The sequence below is a fragment of the Amphiura filiformis genome, chromosome 5 (genome assembly GCF_039555335.1).
Source record: "Amphiura filiformis chromosome 5, Afil_fr2py, whole genome shotgun sequence".
Taxonomy (NCBI): domain Eukaryota; kingdom Metazoa; phylum Echinodermata; class Ophiuroidea; order Amphilepidida; family Amphiuridae; genus Amphiura; species Amphiura filiformis.
In genome coordinates this window covers 48,364,252-48,386,373 of record NC_092632.1, presented here as the reverse complement: position 1 = coordinate 48,386,373, position 22,122 = coordinate 48,364,252, and the positions used below count along the sequence as shown (strand labels likewise).

At 36.7% G+C, this 22,122-nt stretch overlaps 2 protein-coding genes across 4 annotated transcripts in view; one reads left to right on the top strand and one right to left on the bottom strand.

Moving 5' to 3' along the window:
- LOC140153282 (choline/ethanolamine transporter flvcr2a-like) overlaps positions 1–4,058 on the top strand; it is a 124,085-nt gene extending 120,027 nt beyond the window's left edge. For all 3 annotated transcript variants that reach the window (XM_072175986.1, XM_072175985.1, XM_072175984.1), the window contains one exon: positions 20–4,058. In XM_072175986.1, the coding sequence (XP_072032087.1) occupies positions 20–106 (87 nt within the window). In that variant the 3' untranslated portion in view covers positions 107–4,058. The remainder of the gene's footprint in view (positions 1–19) is intronic.
- A 2,125-nt stretch (positions 4,059–6,183) lies between these two features.
- Positions 6,184–21,716, bottom strand: LOC140153281 (uncharacterized). Its single transcript, XM_072175983.1, has 14 exons — positions 21,495–21,716; positions 18,798–19,115; positions 14,779–14,977; positions 14,221–14,399; positions 13,657–13,775; positions 13,093–13,245; positions 12,806–12,950; positions 11,788–11,913; positions 10,848–11,075; positions 10,238–10,542; positions 9,224–9,473; positions 8,353–8,566; positions 7,912–8,024; positions 6,184–7,270 (listed from the first exon to the last, which is right to left on the bottom strand). The coding sequence occupies exons 1-14, from the start codon at positions 21,562–21,564 to the stop codon at positions 7,149–7,151; spliced, it is 2,541 nt and encodes an 846-aa protein (XP_072032084.1). The 5' UTR covers positions 21,565–21,716; the 3' UTR covers positions 6,184–7,148.
- Between the last annotated feature and the right edge of the window lie 406 nt (positions 21,717–22,122).

The window sequence follows — 22,122 nt, the reverse complement described above, 5'->3', positions numbered from 1 at the left end:
ACATCGCTTTTCTTTTCAGTTTGAAATGGTTCCTGAAGCTGAAAAATTGCCTGTAGAGGCAGATGGTTCCGAAGAAATCAAACAAATGAAAGAGACGACAACGTGAGTGGAATTTTACGTTTCATGTTGGAACTGTTCAAAACCAAAATCACGTCAACTTTCATGGCCGAGGTCTTATGACTGACCAAACCAACAGTGCCGAGGATGGATTAAAATAGATGAGCACACTTTACGACCAGATCAGGCGGCAGCACATCAAAGATTACGTGTCCCTTAAGGAAGGCATCTAAAATACAAGGAATGGCTGCGTGTTCATAATATCTAGCTATAATTGTATAGAATTGTGTCTCTGATGCATGCTAATAGGAATATCGCAAAAATCAGATTTTCAAATATTTTAAGATATTCCTGAATAACATACCACTGGGTCATAATTATTATGTATCATATCACAAGCAAATCTTATTGTAGTGATTACCTATGCAAAATTTAAAGAATAGAATGACAGGTAAATTACAATTTTGGTCAATGTTTATAAAAAAATATAAAACGGTGGTAAAATGGGAAGACTTTGTACAAGTCTAAGTACACTTTTTAAAGGAGTGGGTAAAAGCTGAAATGATGTAAGTGTAATGAAATTGGAGATCGATTGTTCCAGTGCCCCAAAATAGCACCAGAACCTATTTGTATATGAAATGTGAACTTTAGAATTAAGAAAAGAAACACAATTTTATTAATTAAAATATTTATTGTTGTATTTTTCTGACATCGGTTGTAGATACTTCGTAAACCAACAAAATATATTATAACGCTATTTTGAACATTTCAAGAAAGTACATTGTCCATCACTCATAGATTTTCTAACATGAATATCACTTGTTTTTAAAGATGACAACAACAAAAAGAGAATTAATTGCAGGATGATTTTTTTTCTAACGTAACACGAAAAACCATAGTGCTGAGCTGTGGCTTAAGCAGTAGCAGGTCACCGTGATCTTTATCCATTGTCAGCAACTTGATTGCTCATGTAGTGAAAAACATCCCGCAAGGAAATAATGGTGCATCCCTTACGACTGACCTTCTTGTACTCACGAATTCTCGCGTTTCACAATTACGATGCGCCGCCAGCGGTTACTCTTGGCAGTCGAATTTTTGACTCCAGATTCGACATCGCCATCTAGCTGCTATTGAATTTTCACACGAGTGTTATAATAAATATGTTGAAAACAGCTCTACGAAGGATTCCCTGTGATCAATAGATGGAAAATGGATCTACTATAATTGTAAATTGTTGTTATAGTGTGCATTCGCATGTAACATCATTATAATGACATTTAAACCCACAATGATATAATTATGTTCCTGTATTGTATTCGTATTACGCGGGCTTTGGATTTCGACCTTTTCCCATGATGCACTGCGTATTTTGGCTTCGAACCAGCGACCGCTGGAGGCGCATCGTATTGTGAAACGCGAGAATTAAAGCACTTGTTACAAAACATTGCTTTATGTTTTACATTTATATTGAAACTCCGTGGAACGTGTTCTATAAAATTTTACTCCGATTTTCTCTGCCTCTTTTATACGAGTGGATGCTCTGTGGCGTGGTTGTATCTGAGGCTAAGATGCCTAATAAATTTTAGTCTCTTGATGGATGGACCAAAGATATGATAATGCTTGGCCTTTTACCCTTATTTTAGCCTTAATGATGGAATGTTAGCAATAAAACAATGAAATTGATAAGCAGTGATTAACAGGAATCCTGTTACAGGATGCAGTCCATTCATATCCGCTAAGAATACTTACCTATACCTTCCTGTATTAGGCATGCATTTAGTGGTCGAACAACATTAATTTTGTCGTTCCCATAAATCATTGCAGCAGTTCCTGGATGACATCATAATCGTTTGCTCGCAGTGTGTGAGCACCCATCGTGTGACACGTAATTGGGCATTAGTGACATGCATTATGGAACAGAATGTGCTCAATTTACCTACTCGATCAAACTTCATTTCTATGCTCTATTGCCCTAGATTTATGAACTTCTGCAGTAATGTAGAGTACTAATAGTAATAATATCTTGCCGCCATATTTGCCGGCATTTTTGCTGCTTCATCGTCAGTGTCTACATGATGTTAGTTCAGCAATAAAGAAAAGCAATAGCAAAAAAAAAGACAAAAACAAAGTAACACCCTACCCGAAATAATGTGCAAACGGGTATTTTAAAATATTTTCAACCATCTGTTTACAAACGAGTATTTTAAAAGATGCGTTCGTGGATAACACATGTACTTGTACCTACAATTTGGAAGTAGCAGCTTCCTAATGCGTAAACCCTATTTTGTGGACACGAAAACAACTCACAAATGATCTATTTTGACATTTTATTACGTTATCTGTAGGTACTTTTATTAGGGATTTTGAGACTTGTTAACTTATTTTGCCTTTATTCTATAAGTGCTTTCTTTGTACTCTCATATCAAGTCAAATTTTAACTTATACTTCTTGTGTTTTAATAATTGTTTTAAAAAATTCCAAGTGTACACATTCAATTTGACTTACCAACTGGAAATATATTTACAGTGAACAGATGAAAGTGGGTATCATCTTTAAGTTTTTATAAGTCCTATCATCTTACGGAAAAAACATTACAATGAAAGTCATTCTAAATTATGAACAACATGAACAGGTCGTGTTTTATCAACTCGGTTTTCGTCACAACAAGCAGATGTTGGGTATTTTCTGCATACTGTTCTTAGTTACAACATTTTGGCAGGATTAGTTTTTCACAAGTGGACGCAGTACTTGAACACTTCAACTATTGTGACCAATCGGAACACTTGAATGTCAACCAATTGCTGTCATACATTCGCGTAACGCTTCCACTTACGAAAAAAACTAATCCTGGCAATGTTCTCGAAGCTGTGACATACGGTATTTTTAAAAGGTACATTTGCATTGGTTGATGCATTATATTGCGTACGCGCTGACGTCACTTCCTCGAGGAAGCAAAATTACCGTTATAAATGATGTTCAATACTAGAGATCAATAATTTTATATGAAGGGCGAAGGTTATATTAAAATCTATATATTTGTAGCATTTTTTGTCATAATAATATATGTATACGTTGAACAAGAAGTCTTAGATTTCGCACAAGAGGTGATATCGTCAGTCAGCACTACATGTAGTGATGATATTTCCGTCTGTTCAAAACTAAATTCTGAGTGTATCATATCAAATTCTGAAACTACACATGTAAATGTATCATTTCAAATTCTATAAAAAAATTCAATTGGATGTATTTGACATGTTTATATTTCGTGTTGTATCTGAACGTAAAAACTATTTTATATAGATTAACAAATTGTAACGTAAAATGTTTATGTTTGTTTTGTTTAATTTAGTAGTTAATCATTGTATACGACAAAATTACTATTTATTACAATGTTGATGAATGTTACTTAAAGTTAATGTAAAGAGATATTGTATATTTTATTTCACATTTTATCTAATAATCATTTACCTTACCTCGGATAGATAACTTTTACATAATTTTTTATCATGTGAAAACTAACGTCATTTCGTAAAAATAAAATTACTGAAGGTGTGTGATTTCTGACAATTGCATTTTCGTGAAAGAAATGGGTTATTCCATAAGTCACTGGCATCGCGCAGTGGCGTGCTTGGACTATTTGTCGGGGGAGGGGTTGAAAATGTCCAGTGAGTATTATTTCAGCCCAATTTTTACTGGGATATCTGCGCACACAAGTTTTTTTTTCAGTTTCATACTATTTGACATGTCTGAAGTGAAAGTTCATTTTGCGCAATTTGACACTATTTCATATCGTCAAAGTGGTTATCGGACGTGTGCGTATTTAAACAGTACTAAGAACAAGGAATATTTAGTTTCTTTTTCTTTTTGTTGTCATGGGGCGATCAGCCACTAACCCACCCCACCCATCAGGCACGCCACTGGCATCGGTCCCAAAGAATTATAAGCACATTATTTTTATTTAAAAAAAAGTGAGGGTGGGAGTGGGGATATCCGAACAAAAACGCATTTAGAATCGGAGTTATTGTTAGGTATGCAAATTTAAAACTGGGAATTGCTAGTTAACCTATATTTACGCTTAATGGGAAACAAATTGACCAAAGTAGACAACCACATCTAAAAATAATGAGCAAGTCTATACACTATTAAAATTGAATTTGGTTTCAGCCCATCCGAATTATGGACGAACCCAATTCAAGCGATGGCCAATATACTGAATCGTCTCATCCGGCATAAAATTATCTTAAGGTGAAACGCTTTATTTCATTGGTCAGTGTTCCACTCGAGTGAGGATGTTTGGGTATCAGCTCATATTATGAGTTGGTATACCCCTCATCCCTCGCATTGAAGTGTTGCGGGTTGGTAAGTCTAATAAAAAGCTTTTATTAGATAATTCTAATCAAATTCCCCTCGTGTGTGATATATTCCGTTGTTTTTGGTATGTTGATTTGCAATTCTGCTGTTATAAAAAATGTTATACAATTTCTTAACTTACAAATGGTATCTTTTACAATATACTAACTTACTGTAACACGTTTATCACGATATTTCTTGGGGAAAATAAAATACATGTAAATGTTTGTTAGCATTTCCATGTATAAAGCGATTAAGTTTACACTATATTTCGTGTTGTTTATTTGAGTTTTGAAGAGGTTGAATATTAGCTAGCGACTCCACAGGGGGAGCTAGATCAGCGTCAATGCGACCCTGGGATCCGCGTCTGTACGGAACTCGTATCCGCATCTGGGAAATGGTAGCGTTGCTATAGCACGTTTCTTGTAAGTGTGTTGGGGTGCGTGTACGTGTAGAGCTCTCGTGGCGATATGTCGCGTGCATGTAGGATGCTCATCTCCCGATGGCATCTCTGCGCACACAAGAGAAGTTCACATTGGGAAGCACTTCCATGTATAAAGAAGCGGGATTCGCATCACTCCTTCGGTGCGTTTCAATGTGATTTTCGTCTTGTGTGCATGAGCACCTTACACGCACACATCAGCGCATTATGAACATCTTACATGCATTGTAACTCGCCGTGACGCACTTACAAGAAACGCACTCACTACGCGATCATTTCCCGGATCCTGGACGCACACCGTGGATCGCATTTATGCGAATCCCGCCTCCCGTGTGAAGTCGTCTATTATAATACCTTTATTAGTAATATTGAGTATAATTATAATTAAATGTGTTAACTTGATCTGATCGTGTTAAAGCACCAGATTGACCATAAGGTTCAGCTGGTGACTTTCACTGATATACTCGACTCTGACATAGGACACCCGTGAAGGTTTGTCTTCAGGGTACAATGGAATGGTCATTGCGACGGTGCATTAACCCTAACAGGACGGTATACTACAAAATACTACTTGATATATGCGCTGTTCGTGCATGCATCCCACGTGGTGTGATGACGCAATCGCCCTAAGTGATATATAGGCACGGTTTCGCTGGCCAGCGAAGCCCAAGACCCGTGGCAAAGTGTCGCCGACCCAGTGCCTGGCATGCGAGGGGTCTCGGGTTCGAATTCCACCCAGAGCAAACAACTTCTTTCCTTCTTTTCTCTCTTTATTCCTTCCTTCTTTCCCTTCCCGTCGCCAAAAAGCCCTTAGGAACTTATGGAACTTTTGACAGACACACTGTAGCTACTTAGAACTTTTGAAAAGCCATCTAAAATATGATTGGTTAAAAAGGAACACTGGATTTTATTCTGAGTGGTATTGCACAATAGTAGGTGAAAATAACGTTAACGTAATAACCTATATCAATTTATTTTTTACAAACTTTAGACAATATTTTGTTTCAACATTTATAGTGTAACCAACCATTATATGCATGGAACATAGAATGCGTTTATACAGCAATAAAATCAAATCTGAATGATACACCAAGTCAAACAAAATAGAATAATTTGATTTTGTATGGATATTTCATTCAATTTCCATGTATAATTTGTCTCTCTATACACCGCTGGTGCTCATCGTACCAGGTATCCCCAAAAAGCTTACAATGTAAAGTTAATGTTATCAATACAAATGGCCTTTTCATGACATCTTGTCAATGTCAAGTTTACAACTTGTGTACTTCGCATAATGGCATAATGCAACATAAGGTTCATTACTACAGCAACCGTATATTTGGCGGGCCATTTGAGTCGGCCCAGCCATAGCATGACAGATGCAGCATTTTATGCTGATGAACAAAGAATAAAACTTACATTATAACAAAGCAAGGATTTAAACTCAACAAATCCCAAACAAAGACTATATGCAAAAGATTGCTAATTTCATTATGTTGATGATAATAATAGATACAGCGTGTAGAAATGCCGTCGCCAAATATGTGCTCCTCTCTAATGGCCATCTTCCTTTGTGTGTTACCGCCAGGAGTCAGAAATCTCTAAAACTTATTTAATTTCAGATGTGCAATATTTAATTTGTCAATGCATTCCTTTTGTGCAATAAGTTTTCAGCCATTAAAAATAAGAAGTAATTAAACAAAAGGTAATAGAAAAAAAAATGAAAGCAAATAATGTGCTTGTGTTCAAATTTCTATATTTTGACGGTTAGTCTTGATACCCCTACACTCTAAATTTTCAACGGATAATGTAGTTGTGACAAATGGTTGAACCGATTATTGCACTGTTTTGATGCTATGTACCCAAAAATACAAACACATACTTTCGGGACAACCATGTGTTAGTGCACTTTGTCCCGAAAATATATGTTGTAATTTGTATAAATTGTCTTCTAACAATCACGAGCCCTTTATCAAAAGACACATGTGGCCATTTAATGGTAATTATATCATATAAGCACTGCATGTACACATGTTTATTCAAAGTACGCAGCATCAAGAGAGTGCAACAAACGGTTCAACTATTTGTTCACAGCTACATTAACCGTTGTAAAATTTAGAGTGTATCATCTATTCCTCAGGTTTTAAGATACGGGATTGTAACTTAGCAGGCACTGACGGAAAGGATAATACCTGAAAAACTGACATTGTTTTGGTGAACAATTCGCAAAATGCGGCTCACATTCTACATAACCTCTTTGGGGACACTCTGTATATATAAGCACACCTCTGCTTGATAATCAAGGTATTGATACACCACATTCGTACCACTTGACATAAAATTTGCCGGTCCAGTTTTCGCCTATTCCACCGCCTATGTTGCCAGTTTGGAAGTCTTCGCCTCTGTGGGACCGATAATAACCTGCAATGAGTATGCAATCATTTATTAGCATTTCTGAGGGAACCCAGATAGAATAGCTGCTTTGGTGTTGAAGGGCGTAGACCACCAAATAACTTTTTACCCGACGTTTTCTACCCCGCATGACAACATTTTTCACTTTTTTACGCCATCCCTGTATTAATTAAGGACTGAATTTTAATTTAAGCTTCAAATTTGGTCAACTTTACAGATTCATTTTTTTTATTTAAAAATGTTGAAAAGCGACGCCGCTATTTCAGCGCCAAAACTAGCATTAAAACTTGTTCCGTTAGCAGTAATTCGGACAGGGTCTACTTTTCTTGTGAAATCGATTTGTATAATTTCATATCTATTTTAGTCATTAATAGATTAGCATCTTTCATTTAAATCAGAACATGCCAACCTCACGAAGGACATGGTCCCTATTGTCTCCAGTAGCCATATACTTTTAACCGGAACTCATCACCATTGCACCTTTCACGCAGTGATTTGGTGTAATGCGCCCTGAACTGTAAAATGCCCTCTCTAAATACTTCCATTACACTGATTCTGGCGACTTAACTTCCCATTAAAGGTCATCTCTTTTAGATATTGCCTTTGTAAAGGGTAACGTTACGTCCGCCATTTATGCCCAAATAGCTTACCAACACTTGACGGCGATGACCAGAACTCGTTGCCTAGGGTTACTTGCGCGTTGTCTTGGGAACCTACCAATTCACAATGATCTTGTCCATGACCACTGGAATCCGCAATGTTTCTGTACAAATACATGGAAACATACATTATTTAATGGTTGCAATACTCTTTTGTTGTATTGCAGTGTAAACATGGTCAACAAAAGCCAAAATTCACTATTTGGAAACAGATATTCTTTCATCAGTAAATGTTAAATGTTTGTAGAAAAAAACTTTCTTTAGAAGTGGTTCGATCATTGCTTTATTAGTAAAACAGTAGTTTTAGGTATTCTTGACTTATAACGAGTCAGATGCATGTACACCTGGCGAAAATTTGACGACTGGAAGTAACCAGAGGTGTCTACCTAATGTTCTGTTAGTTATTATACAATCTGCGAATTGAAATCTTACCTGAAATTAGAATGCAGATCATCATTCAGGAAGATCTTATATCGCGTTGACGAACACAGCACCACACCCACGTATGCACCAACATCGTAACCCGTACTCTTTACGTATTGCAGTCCATCACAGTCATTCCAGTTATTATCATATCTGAATGAGCGAAGTGTCCAGGTATCACTGTTTATGCCAGGATTCAGATCTACGGGAGAACCACCACCACCTATATAATAGAGAAGAACCAAAATTAAATATAGATATCGCTTTGATATCCTTGCACGGTGTTTATCTGTAACTGAGAAATTGGAGGCTTATGGACACGTATGTTCTGAAACTAGCTCCGCCCAGTCTTACGTAGAAACAGTTCATTAAAGCTCACTGCAACCACAGATCCTGCTGCCCAGGATCTGTGCTGCAACCAGTACCGAGGAGAATGTTCGAGCAACAGTCTTCACCCACTCAAACTTCTCTGAGCCGAGGGTTGTGAGTCCACCAAATCAAACCCGATTCGAGCAGATGGTTAAAGAGCAGAGATCCTGGAGGATCTGTGTTAAAGAGCCGATAAATTCCGTGACTCCACCATGAAACAACTTCCACGTCGATTACTACCACTTGACCAAGCCACCACAGATCACAGATCTCGGAACAAGTCGCAACACTGAACACAGACCCTAGAAAAATCTTCTAGGCCCATCTAGGTTTGTGGTCACAACGTTACCGAAAAACGTGGTGAGTTCAGAATGTTAATGCACATATCGGTCCATTTTAATGCACACCAGTCCATGCGTTTAATTGTTTAAGCAGACTTCGATTTGGACTGACCAATGGAAGACTAAAAACTATAACCATGGCAACACATCATCTCGTCATTACTTCTTACCTGGAGGAGAATGAATATGAGGGGTGTTTCCATAACTTATATCAAGTGTCCAAGAATCCGCTCTGTATGTTCCTGTAAAGGAATTCACAGGACCGTAATTGTCTCTGATGTGTTTCAGTAATCCAGCTGTATTCCCACCACCACTGTCACTGCCGTAACCACGTGGGATTGAACTAGATCCTGTTATGGGAACGTCCGCACGTGGGGTACCTGACCAATCAACGCTACTGTCGTCAATGTAATAGGAAATCTGGAAGTAATGATCAGTAACTTATTTTCATTTCTGGCAATATCGTATTGAAATGAATACACATTATGAACATCTAAAACAACATTAAAACTTCAGTAACAGCCCAATGTAATAAGTATTCATATGAATGTTCATTTTGCATTAAGGGTGTACTACACCTGTGGTAAATTTAGACTATTTTTGCATTTTTCTCAAAAAATAATAACACACTGGTAACAAAAGTTATGTATATTATTGGGGCAAGGGATCCAATTACTACACTGAAATTTCAGTAACTCAAGACAAGCGGTTCAGTATATATGATAGGAAATGAGGTACATCCTAGCGGTACCTTATTTCTTATCATAAATAACGAACCGCTTGTCTTGGGTCACTGAAATTCCAGTGTAGTAATTGGATTACTTGCCCCTATAATACACATAACTTTTGTTTACAAGTGTGCTATTAGTTTTTGAGAAAAATGCAAAAATAGACACAAATTTATCGAGGGGTGTAGTACCCCCTTAGGCTACTGAACATAAGTGTGCAACATTGGGATACTATAAAAATCAGGTATCAGTTACTTTACTTGCGTCACTTTTACTTTCTCAGATAACAAAGTTTTATCATATCCCCAGTTTTCCTAAATCAATTTCAATCTTGAATTAACAAACAGAATAGCACTCTAATTGGACTCTCTAAGTGTCTCCAGTTTGTTATATTTATACTGATCAAAACAACACAAATGGAAAATAATACAATGAATATCAGGCAATTATTCTTACCAGTATAATTTCATCTATGACAATGATATCTGGTACGTTTAGTATCCACCTAACTGGTTCATATGAAGCTAACACCAACACCACAGGTTTGTTGCTTGGAGAGTCTGTTTCCAAAGTAACATCCATGTTACCTGCACTAGGAGGACGAGTGTGACTGTTTCCTTCGTACACTGATAACACGTGGATACTCTGACGCCCAGGTTCCCGAGTCACGCATTTGTAAGTGTCTTGTTCGGTTCCAAGGTAAGTAGCATGGGCAGCTGCTGTATTTCCGTTTTGGTGGATTTGACATCTTCCTACGGAGGCTGTAGTTTGCGTAAAAATACATGGTATCGTTGGCGTAGTAAACAAGCTAAGTAACATACAATAGGGCAGGACATTTTAACAGTCAAGACACACACTAAAATTATGAAACTCAGTTTGCGTTCGGTGGTACTTCATCAGATATGCTACAAATGCAGCTCAGCACTTTAGCCAGTGTTTGAAAGCACATTTAAAAAAGCGAAGAGCTTTTACCATATGAAATGAAGTTTTTGTTAATTTTTTCTTAATATTTCGTTTACTTTTTCTAGTTTTACTGAAACAAACGCCACACGTTGGCGGTACTTACGAAGGCAAGATTCTCTGTTGTAATCTGGTGCATCACATACACAATAACCATTTTCACAGGTAGCGTAGACTCGATAGCCTCCCATATGCCAACAAGCACCTCTTTGACACTCACTTCTTTCTATTTCCGGTAAAGGTAGTGTAATAGGAGGCACTGTTGGAGGCTGAGTAGTTGGTGCACTGGTTGTCGTTGGTCCAGATTCTGTAGTTGGCTCTTTGCAAGTTTGTGCTGATAGGAATCAAAATCCCGGATCAAAATAAAAAGATGAATAATTTGTTGTAAAAAAAAAAATGAACCCATAAAGCAAAATGATAACATTAAAACGTAATTCCTGACTATATTAGTACTTGTTATATTCGACATTATCTTCTATTATTCACGTTACGGTTTTTCGTCAAATGAGTAGCTGTAAGTAGATATGCCACTTCCTGCAATACCATTCGACAATAGTAATATCCAATTTATTGAAACACATAAACTGCACACACCCCGCACACACCCCTACATAATCAAACATATGCATATCCCACCCCAACACACCCTCACCCACCCCCGCACATCCCAGCATAAACACTATTGGCCTAGCTTTATAGCTAAAGTGATCACTGAAATGGTATAATACAGTCTCTAGAACCTGTGCAGTCCATGTATTGTAGTATATGATATAATTGAAGACCGAAAGTTAAAAAGACAGTTTGCGTATGACGTCCTGTCAAATAGACCAAAAATGCTGTACTGCGCAGGTCAGCAACCAATCACGACGCGCCTTTGCCCTGACGTCAGACAGAAACTAGTCTTTTTAATTCGGTCTTCAATTAAACCTTTTGCAAGAAAAATACACTCCTGATCCAGTGTGCAAGGAAATTTACCAATAGGATTCATCAGATTATAACACTATATTTGTGTTTCTTCTTCAAACTAATAATTTGATCAAACTTACCGAGCACTATTTGTAACTGATCTTCTTTGTCTTTTAGCTGTACTTGTAACTGCGTAACACTAGCTTCTAGTGTCTCAATCTCCTTTTTCCTCTGGATCAGATCTTCTTCAAAATTGAACTGAGATTCTGTAAACAGAATGTATGTGTTATTTGATGAAATAGTCATGATCAAATAAATCAAATACTAATTTTAACACTGCCTTATACTAATTTTAACATCTGCCTTATAGCTCGATTGAGTCCAGACCCACCCTTCTCGTTTGCTGATGCCTTATAGCTCGATTGAGTCCAGACCCACCCTTCTCGTTTGCTGATGCGTTCAAGGTAATTTAAAGCATCTTTTTATGTCTCTGTAGATTCCGTCGAGATTGCATTTCTAGTACCGGTATATAAAATGTTTTTAAAAAGTTCATTAACAGAAACCAAAAACATTCTTATATACTAGAAATGCAACCTTGACCACCTGTGAATTGTCTAAAATCATATTTCCTCATCCAGTTACGAAACCCTCTTTGTCAGCTCTTACCACCTCTTGCCCTCTTCACTTGGTAGGCACACTATTGAATGGAATTGAAGGGAAATGTTAGAGGCTTCCCCAAACCAGTAATTATTCTTCATTACTGATTGAGGATAAGTATAACATTATCAAGCTTTCATCCGCATTATCTCTGACTTAGAACACAGCTAGTTAGAGTTATTATATATTGACCTTTTAGAGTATTAAAGCTGCTTTTTTGTCCATTTTGCCAAGTATTTACTTAAGAAATGATGGCTTTGAAAGCATTAGTTAATTTCATACTGAACATGTGCTGAAGATTTGGTGGCTTTGAAAAGAGCTCTATCCATTCATTTCCCTGTTTCAGTGTACTTTGCCAAGCATATCTAATGCAATGAGTATCTGGAATATCCATAGACATGAAGCGTTCAAAAATCATGTTGAAATAATATCCAAAACAATAATTATCACTAGCTATTGGTGGCATAATTGTAACTAAAAATACAGATACATTTGGTTTACCTTCACATGATGCCATATCATCCTTTATAAGATCTTCAATCCATTGTCTGAATTTCTGCACTCTTGTGTAAACACCGGGGTATCGAGGATCTGCACAACCAATCCCCCAACTGACCAATCCAACAAGATACCATCGTAAACTATCCTGAAATGGTGAGAATAAGATATGTCAAGTAAATAAGACAAAAGGGGACTGTGAGTGAGTATGAACGGTCTGCAAGAGAAATCATATATATAAAACACAGTTTAAGTTCTTGGTGACTAATGAATATCTTCAATGGTCTTACCCGAATAACAAACGGTCCTCCACTGTCTCCCTGGCAAGCGTCTCTTTCTCTGTTGGAAGCCCCAGTGTTTGCTTCTGCACAAAACATGTTGCTTGTTATCACCTCATAATGTGCGGTACCACAATCTTGTTGATCAGCTATGGTTAGAAGTACCTTAAGAAAGATAAACAAATAATTGAATTATAACACTAAGCAAAATACATTTTAGAAGGAAATAATTCACATTTACAACTTATACGTTCATAATCTTTCAATTGCAAAAGAAAAATAGTTTTCCATTAATCAACGAATCAACTGTTATGAAAACTGTGTTTCCAGTTATTACAAAATAAAATCTTGAGACACATTTATTTTCTAATACGGCTTTCAAGAGAATGTTACACATTAATTTGCGAATTGATTTCTGTCACTTTCAATATATGAAATTGACTTGAGGAAAGTTATACAATTTTTTATATTGGCCTAGCCTTGTATTACATTTTTTCATTCATCTTTGCACAGATTTAGTTAGAGTTAGATTGGAGGTCTCGAATAATTGCGTTGTAAACTTAATGGACTACGTACCTTTCTGAGGTATCTCGAGTATTGAACTCCCTCTCTTGCAGTATTTCCCCATCCAGTTACGAAACCTTTTTTACCAGCTCTTACCACCTCTTGCGCTCTCATTTCACTGGGTAGGCACACTATTGAAATATGATGAAGGGAAATGTTAGGGTTTCACCAAACCAGAAATAATTCTTTACTTTACAGATTGAGGATAAGTATAAAATTGTCACACTTTCATCCTAATTAGAGTTATTATAGATTGATCTTTTAGATTATTAAAGCTGTCATTTGAACATATAATGGCTTAGAAAAGAATCCCTTAAAGCATTATTTAATGTGCTGAAGATTTAGGGCTTTGAAAAGAGCCTTTCCAAGTTCAATTCCCTTTTAGCATACTTTTCCAAGCATGCATATCTACCTAATGAAATGCAAAATAGACATGAAGCGTTCGAAACGAATCTTGCCGGTATCTACTTTTGTGTACGTAGCCCATTCGATGCATATTGAATTGAGTATTCAGACAAAATCGTATCGATGCCCATGTACTTACAAGCAACATTGTTTATAAGATTTTATACTGACCAGGAACAATGTAATCCGTGTAAGTAACAGGCTGCCGAAGTTTGATTAAAGCAATATCAGAGTCAAATGTCGGTACATCAAAGTTGGGGTTCATAATGACTGTTTCCACACGAAGGTACACTTCTGTTCCGTCGTCACGTTTTGTATCATACTCCCCTAGACGAACTTCAACTAAATCCCTATGAAATAAAAACATGTTTTCACCAATAAATACTTAAGTTTAAAGCTTTGTCACTGGTTCTTAATCTTTAGCTATACAGATGATGGGATCAGCGTAATCTTGTTATTGTCGGCATATATCTACAATCTTGGAAAAAGATCTTGGAGCACTTTCGTGTAAAGAAAGGTAATTATCACCACCTCTCCCCCGTGCAATGTTGAGAAAGGCCAATGTGTTCAGCAGTTTCCAAATGTGTTCCAACATTGATTGATGGGCAGAGGGGAAGTGTAAATCATTGCTGTAGATGTCATGTTTGTTCCAAAACAGAAAATAGATACATATCGAAGCTCCGCCCGTCCTTCCCCCTTATTGGCGATTCCATATGCTCTAATACTTACGTGTTGGTGCTGTTGATATTTGAGTCTGGTCCGAAACAATGTGCTGCTGTAAGAACCCATCTACGGTTTAAAAGTACTCCGCCACAGAATGGTCTTCCTCTACCTTTGTCCCACAACAAAGCTGTCCATGGAGATAGACCCTTTTCCGCAATCTTTCCGCCAATAATTTTACCACGAACACGAGGATATCCGCACGGAACTATTGATATGATTGGTAGAAAATGAAAGTAATAGTACATGAGCAGATAATAAAATGTTTAATCCAACAAGATTTAAATCAACAACAGCAACAACAATTGCCAATGCAAATGTTGCATACCAATCTGATGTACCTATATTAGCTTTCAAACTTCAGGTGAATGGGATGGCAGAAGCCGTACGGAAATTCTACGATTGACCAATTCAAAATCACAAAGAATTTCACAATCTAGAGCGCATACTAACTTATTTTGTACTAGTGTAATATGTAGTTGCTGTTCTGGTTTCACGTTTCACGCAACAATCGCAATCTATCTATAAATATTAGCTTTCAAATTTCAGGCGAATGGGATGGCAGAAGCCGTACGGAAATTCTACGATTGACCAATTCACAATTCACAATGGATTTCACAATCTAGAGATCATACGAACTTACTTTGGACTGGACTGAAAATTCCAGGTACGCAAGTTTTTATGTTGTGATCAAAGGTTTAACCACTAAATTATGTTTACTTTGGACTATTGTAACATACAGTTGCTGTTCTGGTTTCACGTTTCACGTTTCACGTAACAATCGCAATCTATCTAACATCAGCTTTCAAACTTCAGGCGAATTAAGGTCGTTTTACAAATATGGGCGCCGTTTTCCCCCTCCCGAGAAAAATCATGCACATGGGCATGATGGGGAGGAAATGACACCTTTTATAAACATTAGAATCACCTTTATAATCCACATATCATTCCTCTTGTGTGTCAGCTTTACTTGTTTTAATATTTGAGTGCAAATATCGTAGGTCATGCTCCCTCCTAAACCCCGTAAATAAAACTCAAAATGAATTTGATCATTTTGTTGCGTAAGTGGACATTGGTATAATGCTGGTTTCATACTATCATGCCACTTGCCGTTGAACGGCATAACGCACGTGCATTACAGACAAACAGACAATCAAGACTTGTGATTGGCCGATACGTCATGGCGCTTGCCGCAGCGGCAAGCTACATAAAAGTATGACAGGGGCATTATACTTTATAAAAAAACTGAGATGGTGTAGCCTGCTATTAATTTCGTGACATTTCGTCCCATCGTCTCAGCTACTTCATGTCCGCAATTTTTGGCAAAGGAACAACAGTATAGGTTATCGTTGAGGTTTGCGTGATACACTTGCGGACAATGATTTAATTTTGTTGTACTCCTTTAGCTTTATATTTCACAAATTTATTAGTAAAAGTTCCTGTTCATGGTGTTATATTGTTCACATGTATAATGGATATGACAGCTAGGGCATCAAAACTGTTATTAGACACGTATAATTTCCTGTGTTTGGTTTTACTTATAGACAGTGTTACGGCGGGTTTTTAAAAGGAATTACCCTATTCTCTCCCTAGGATTCTCTCACAACTGGTGTAAACTTATTTCTTAAGTTCAATATTCAGTATACATTATTGGGGAAGTGGTGTCGTTTTCCTTATTGAGGCATCGAATCGAATGACATCTGTTTTTGTTTTGAAAACTTTCTTTGGGAAGATTTGTTTCTATATTTTGTTCTTTGATTAGGTGTTTGTTGTACAGGGTCCGTGGCTTGTCAAGCTCATTGACATGATATTTTCCACGACCACTAGCACCATATTCTGTAAGTTACTACATGTATCTTTAGTGAAGTGTTCATATTTTGCTGAAATAAACTCATATAACTCGTATATAAAACTCGTAAAGGGTTTTAACCAACGAAAGACCCCCTAAAATTACATTTCTTCGCATAACTTGACATACATTAATTTTTGTTGATTTGACCAATTTAAAACCTGTGATCATAGTCAGTAAATAGAGGAAGTATTTCTACCCTCCAAAAGTTCTCCCTTTCAAAAATAATCACATTTTCAGAAAAAGTAGCACTTTTCAACATCCTATACATGTAATGTACAAAACGTTCTCAAAATCAACATGATCAATGTTTTGATTGATTGTTTGTTTTCTTTCATTTTATGTGTCCGATAACTCAGTCACTGAATGGGTTTTTCTTTCAGCAGGTGTTTCAAAATGGTAATATCACTATAGGAGGAGAAATAAGGCTTGTAGTGTGGTGCTTTGTTCTTTCGTTGGCAAGAAGAGATCAAATGTACTTGCAAATGGGAGACTGAAACAGTTGCAACGATCTAGAGCGACGGCTCTCTTGGATAAAGGCGTACAAGTCAAAGAAGAAATGCCATGTCATGTCAGCATGCAGCCCCTTAACTCCAACCAGTCTCTTGTGGCCACATTATGATTACGCCTTAGATTAAGATGCAAGGCGTTTAGATCAAGATGCAAAATGTATGATGCTTCAGCCTACCCATTACAAGTACCGTAATTGTTCACCTTTCTATCAAATGTTGGATAACTCATTTCTCCTCCCTAATGATTTTATCATTGTGACATTTTGAAACAACTGCTGATTAAAAACTTCAACGAAACATCATTCATGTCAAAATTCATTTCAACGAATCATTGATTTTGTAACGAATGATGGTTGCGCGTGTGACTAAGGGATCAGTGACAGAAAGGTAAAGGAAAAACAAACAAATAATAACATTGATATCGAGAACGTTTTGTACACTCCATGTATGGGCTGTTGAAAAGTACAACTTTTTTTTGAAAACATCATTTTTTGTGGAAAATGTAATTGTTTTTTGACTAAAGGAATTGTTTTGGGGACAACTTTGGGAGGGTTAGCAACATGATTCTTCTATTCATACATTTTTTAATTTTTCAAGTTGCTTATTTACTTATTTACTGACGTTCCACATTTGCACCGCCCGGTTGTGAATGCAAAATTTCTGGAGCCAATGACAAGAATACAACGAACATCTTTAACTTTATCTACTTTATTTACTGAATGCATTACAAATCAAATATTATCTTCAATTAAAAATACTATCATTTTTTAATTAAGTGGTGATGTGGATTCATTAGTGTTTAGATGATAAATTGATGAACCACACACACTACTTAACGTCAGGAGAACACTAAAAATACTCTCTAAAACTAAACATTTCAGACGTTTGTATCAGCCTATATATAGCATACACTACCAGAGTGTCGACAATCTCAAAAATATTACAATTTTATATTGTTGGACTAGAAAGCAAATAGTATGGGGAAAAATAGTGGACCAATTAGGATTTTCTCTATACTTTTTGAAAATCACCACGTCATTGGATGCAGATGCTTTAGTGGGATGGTATAAAGTCAGTGCGTTGAGTATAGGTGATTCGTTGATGAATTAAGGTATTTTAAGGTTAACATTACACATCTAATAATTGAGTAATTAAGGTATTTTTAGGGCTTTTTACATAACTGTATTGTAAAGCGCACTGTGACGCTCCGTGAAGTGCGCTTAATAAAAGTATGTTATTATTATTATTATTATTATTATTATTATTATTATTATTATTATTATTATTATTATTATTATTATTATTATTATTATTATTATTATTTATTCTGCTTTCCACTGAACATATGAGTCGGGTAAGAGTCATTTTAAATATTTTTCTTTGGGTTGCATCAGTTTTTGCGATATACGGTACGCTGTATCTTATTTATCATATTCAATTCGGGACACAAGACAGGTCACCCGGGGCAGTTCAATATACTCATGAGAAAGCCCAGTTAATTTTAAAGATACCGAAAGAAACCGGAGAACCCGGTGGACTGGAAACCAAATACACGTCGTCTTGGAACTGCCGGGGCTCGAACCCGGGACCTCAGTGGTGCAAAGAAAGGGTAAATCCCCTACGCTCACCCGCTCCCCATTCAAGATGAAACAAATAATTCAACTTACATCCCCCAGTGTTCATCTCCACATCAACCACAGGTGGAGCCACATCCACCCAAAATACTTGCTCTTTAGGTTCATGTTGACCATTTACAACGGCAATCACCACACAGGTATAATATCCTCGATCTTCCCATTCACTGTTTAGTATAAGTAGTCCTTGTTCGGGAATGGTATATATTCTTCCTTCTGCAGATGCGCGAGTGTGGCCGACATTGAGACCATCTTTAGCCCAGTTGACATATATTGGATCCTTATTGTACCATTCGAGATATACGTCTTCTCCAGCAGTAACGGTGATGTTGTAAATAGGGACAGGGCTATCTGTATGAATGTAACGTCAAAACCAACCAATTATATATAGCCTATATAAGAATAACCATTGATTACTTGATTCTCTCTGTAAAATATAGCGTTGTTATTAATTCAAAAATGCTGTAACTCAAATCTTGGAATCAGATTGTTTACATGGTAGGTCGGAGTCGAATGTGAGATCGAAAACACCGTATGAAAAAACATTTGAACCGTCCACCTTTCACTGTTTATTCACTACGACTACGAGATATATTTATATTCATATATCCATATCTATATTCATATTTTATTTCCATAAAAAATATACAAACACGATACATATGGAGGAAAAGGCTGGAAGACCAAAAAGGCCTGAAAGTTAGCCTTTCCCTAAAATCAACTGAAATTAACAACTCAAAGCAACTTTACATAACATAACCAAAAGGCAAGGCAAGGGAAGGGGAAGTGCTCGCGGAAAAGATTAATTATATTAATCATGTTAATAGAGATAAGTTTTATTTTGAATTGATTGCTGAAATGTTTAACAGATTTTGAAGCTTTAGATTTTTATCTAAAGAATTCTATGGAAAGGGACATCTTGTATGTTGTACGTACTACGTATGGCATGATCTGAAAAGACTTTGCTATTTTTGGTTAGATTTAGGTCATTTACATAGTCATGTATGTCAGACACGTTTTCCCCCATAAAAGTGTTCTATAATTCAGGTAAGGCAATATTAATGTACAATAAAGTTTATACGATTTGGAACTAAATGTTTCAATAATTATTCATGATACCAACATTTCTTGATATAGTTTTAGATACAGTCCATCTATGTGATATTTCCGAGTGAGGCATTCGTCTGTTAGTACACCAAGGAATTTTGTTTGATGCACTCTTTCTAAAGTCGTAAGATCTAGTGCGATTTGCATGTCTTGATTCATCGATGTCATTTTGGGTGTGCCAAGTACCATGTAGACTATGCCATGGTCGAATTTTGATAAATAAAAGCATGTTATTAATGTTAATCATGATGAAAGCATTCAGTTGAACTCGAAATTATACTGATATTTATTACATCAAAATACTAGTATAAAATTGTTATTAAAAAGTTTATATAATTATATTAGTGACAGTAAAAGTAAAGTGTACGTAGGCTTATATTATTGAATGCAACGTATCATAATGTCATAATTGTATTGGCACTTCAATACTGAACAATTCTGATTTTAGAATCTGCCAGTTTATTAATCGCGAAATTCCAGGTTCACTTGGGAAGCTAACAAACAGAGGGAGTAGGGTGACTGAAAAGATCAGATGTGAAAATCTATCAATTGTGCACAAGCTTAAATACAATATCCAGAGTATGCACAATGGGCAAGTGGACTACGGGGTAGTCTAAGTACCATGTAACTTGTTTGGGTGGTATTACTTGGCAATTTGTTAGCTTAAAACCGAATGCTTACTTCCTTTAATTCTTCATTAACAAGGTTTGTCAGGCGTTCTAACGTTTTTATAGGGGTACAAAAAAGGACGAATTCGAGTACTTTAGATGCATTATAGTTATTATCTAGTATAAATAGAATTGAGTACAGGATTGATCCTTGCGGAACACCACAGATGGTGCTACACACACACCACATTCTGCCATTTCTAACACAATACCACGAAAGCCATAGTGTTCTAATGTAATGTAAGAGTATGTTATGATCGATTGCATCAAAGTCGTTTCGTTTCTTTCAACTGCTGCAGTATTAAACTTTGTCTACCATTTACTCTATAGCCATAAAGGTCGAATGTTTTAACCGAAAGCCAAATTGTTTAGTGTTTAATTATTCGCTTATTGTCAATGTAATCCGTACATCTGTTTCTTAAAAAAAAAAAAAAGCACGGTAGGAAACTGGACGATAGTTTGAGAATACCTCAACATCTTCTTTTTTGTATAATTGTATGACCTTTGCTATTTTTAATTTATCAGGCACAATCCCAGTAGATATACACAAATTAAATATCATATTTGGCTTTCGGTCATATATGATGACAATGCAGGAATACAGGTACGATTCCAAAAAATGACAGGTTGTGCCCGTGTACCCCTTCCTCCAAAGCGCTTTCCCGCCCTTATGAAAAAGACAAGTTACAGCGTAAAGGTGTTTGCGCCGTGTTCCTTTATTGCCATGTTCGGGCATTTTGACGGAAAAGTGAATTGATTGTCCTTTTTTGGAATTCTACCATTTGTCATTCAAATTGAACCCACGGAATATTACGTAAAGCCATTAACACCGTAAAAGAAACGTCTATCTTTTAAAGCAGTTTGAATTTTAAATTTTAGCACAACAGAATTTGGCCGCGGCATTCGCTATGCCAAATTCGGAGGCAGGTGAAACATGTCTCACTATCCAACTTACCTTGAGCATTGGCTGTAGTTACCAACAGCAAGAAAACAGTAATCGCTACTGTTGGTGAATGGTGTATCATAATGAAGTATCCAAGTGTCACGTCAAGAAAATAAGTTTCTAAACAGCATTTAGAATGCTCCCAACGCAGGCTAACAATTGACGCAAATATTTCCCTTCCTTGATCTGAAGATGAATTTGATGTCTATGGTTGTATATAAAGCATTATATATATGCGGCATGTATGGTGGAATAAAGTTGGCTATTTCCGGGTGTAATAAAGGGCAAATCGGATGCACGTGATCGATTGGGAAACTTATTGTGGGTTGTATATACAAGCTACTTCCCACTGGTACCTTGTATTGGCTTGTTTTGTCATTCTATCAATAATTTGATCTGACGCCAAAACATTTTGCGAACAGGACTTCGGAAGAGCGTCAATATGGGGTTGGATTCATGAGATACCGTATGCTATATAGCAGGGCACAAAATCCTGCATCGATTGCAAAATTTAGAAAATCCCATATTGCCGAAAACCGGCTTGTGCCCCCCCCACCATCAGACCCGGTTTCCCCAATCATGGCCGGTGCCCTACCCCCAATATATATGACGACCCACGCTACGCCACTGAGACGTCTAG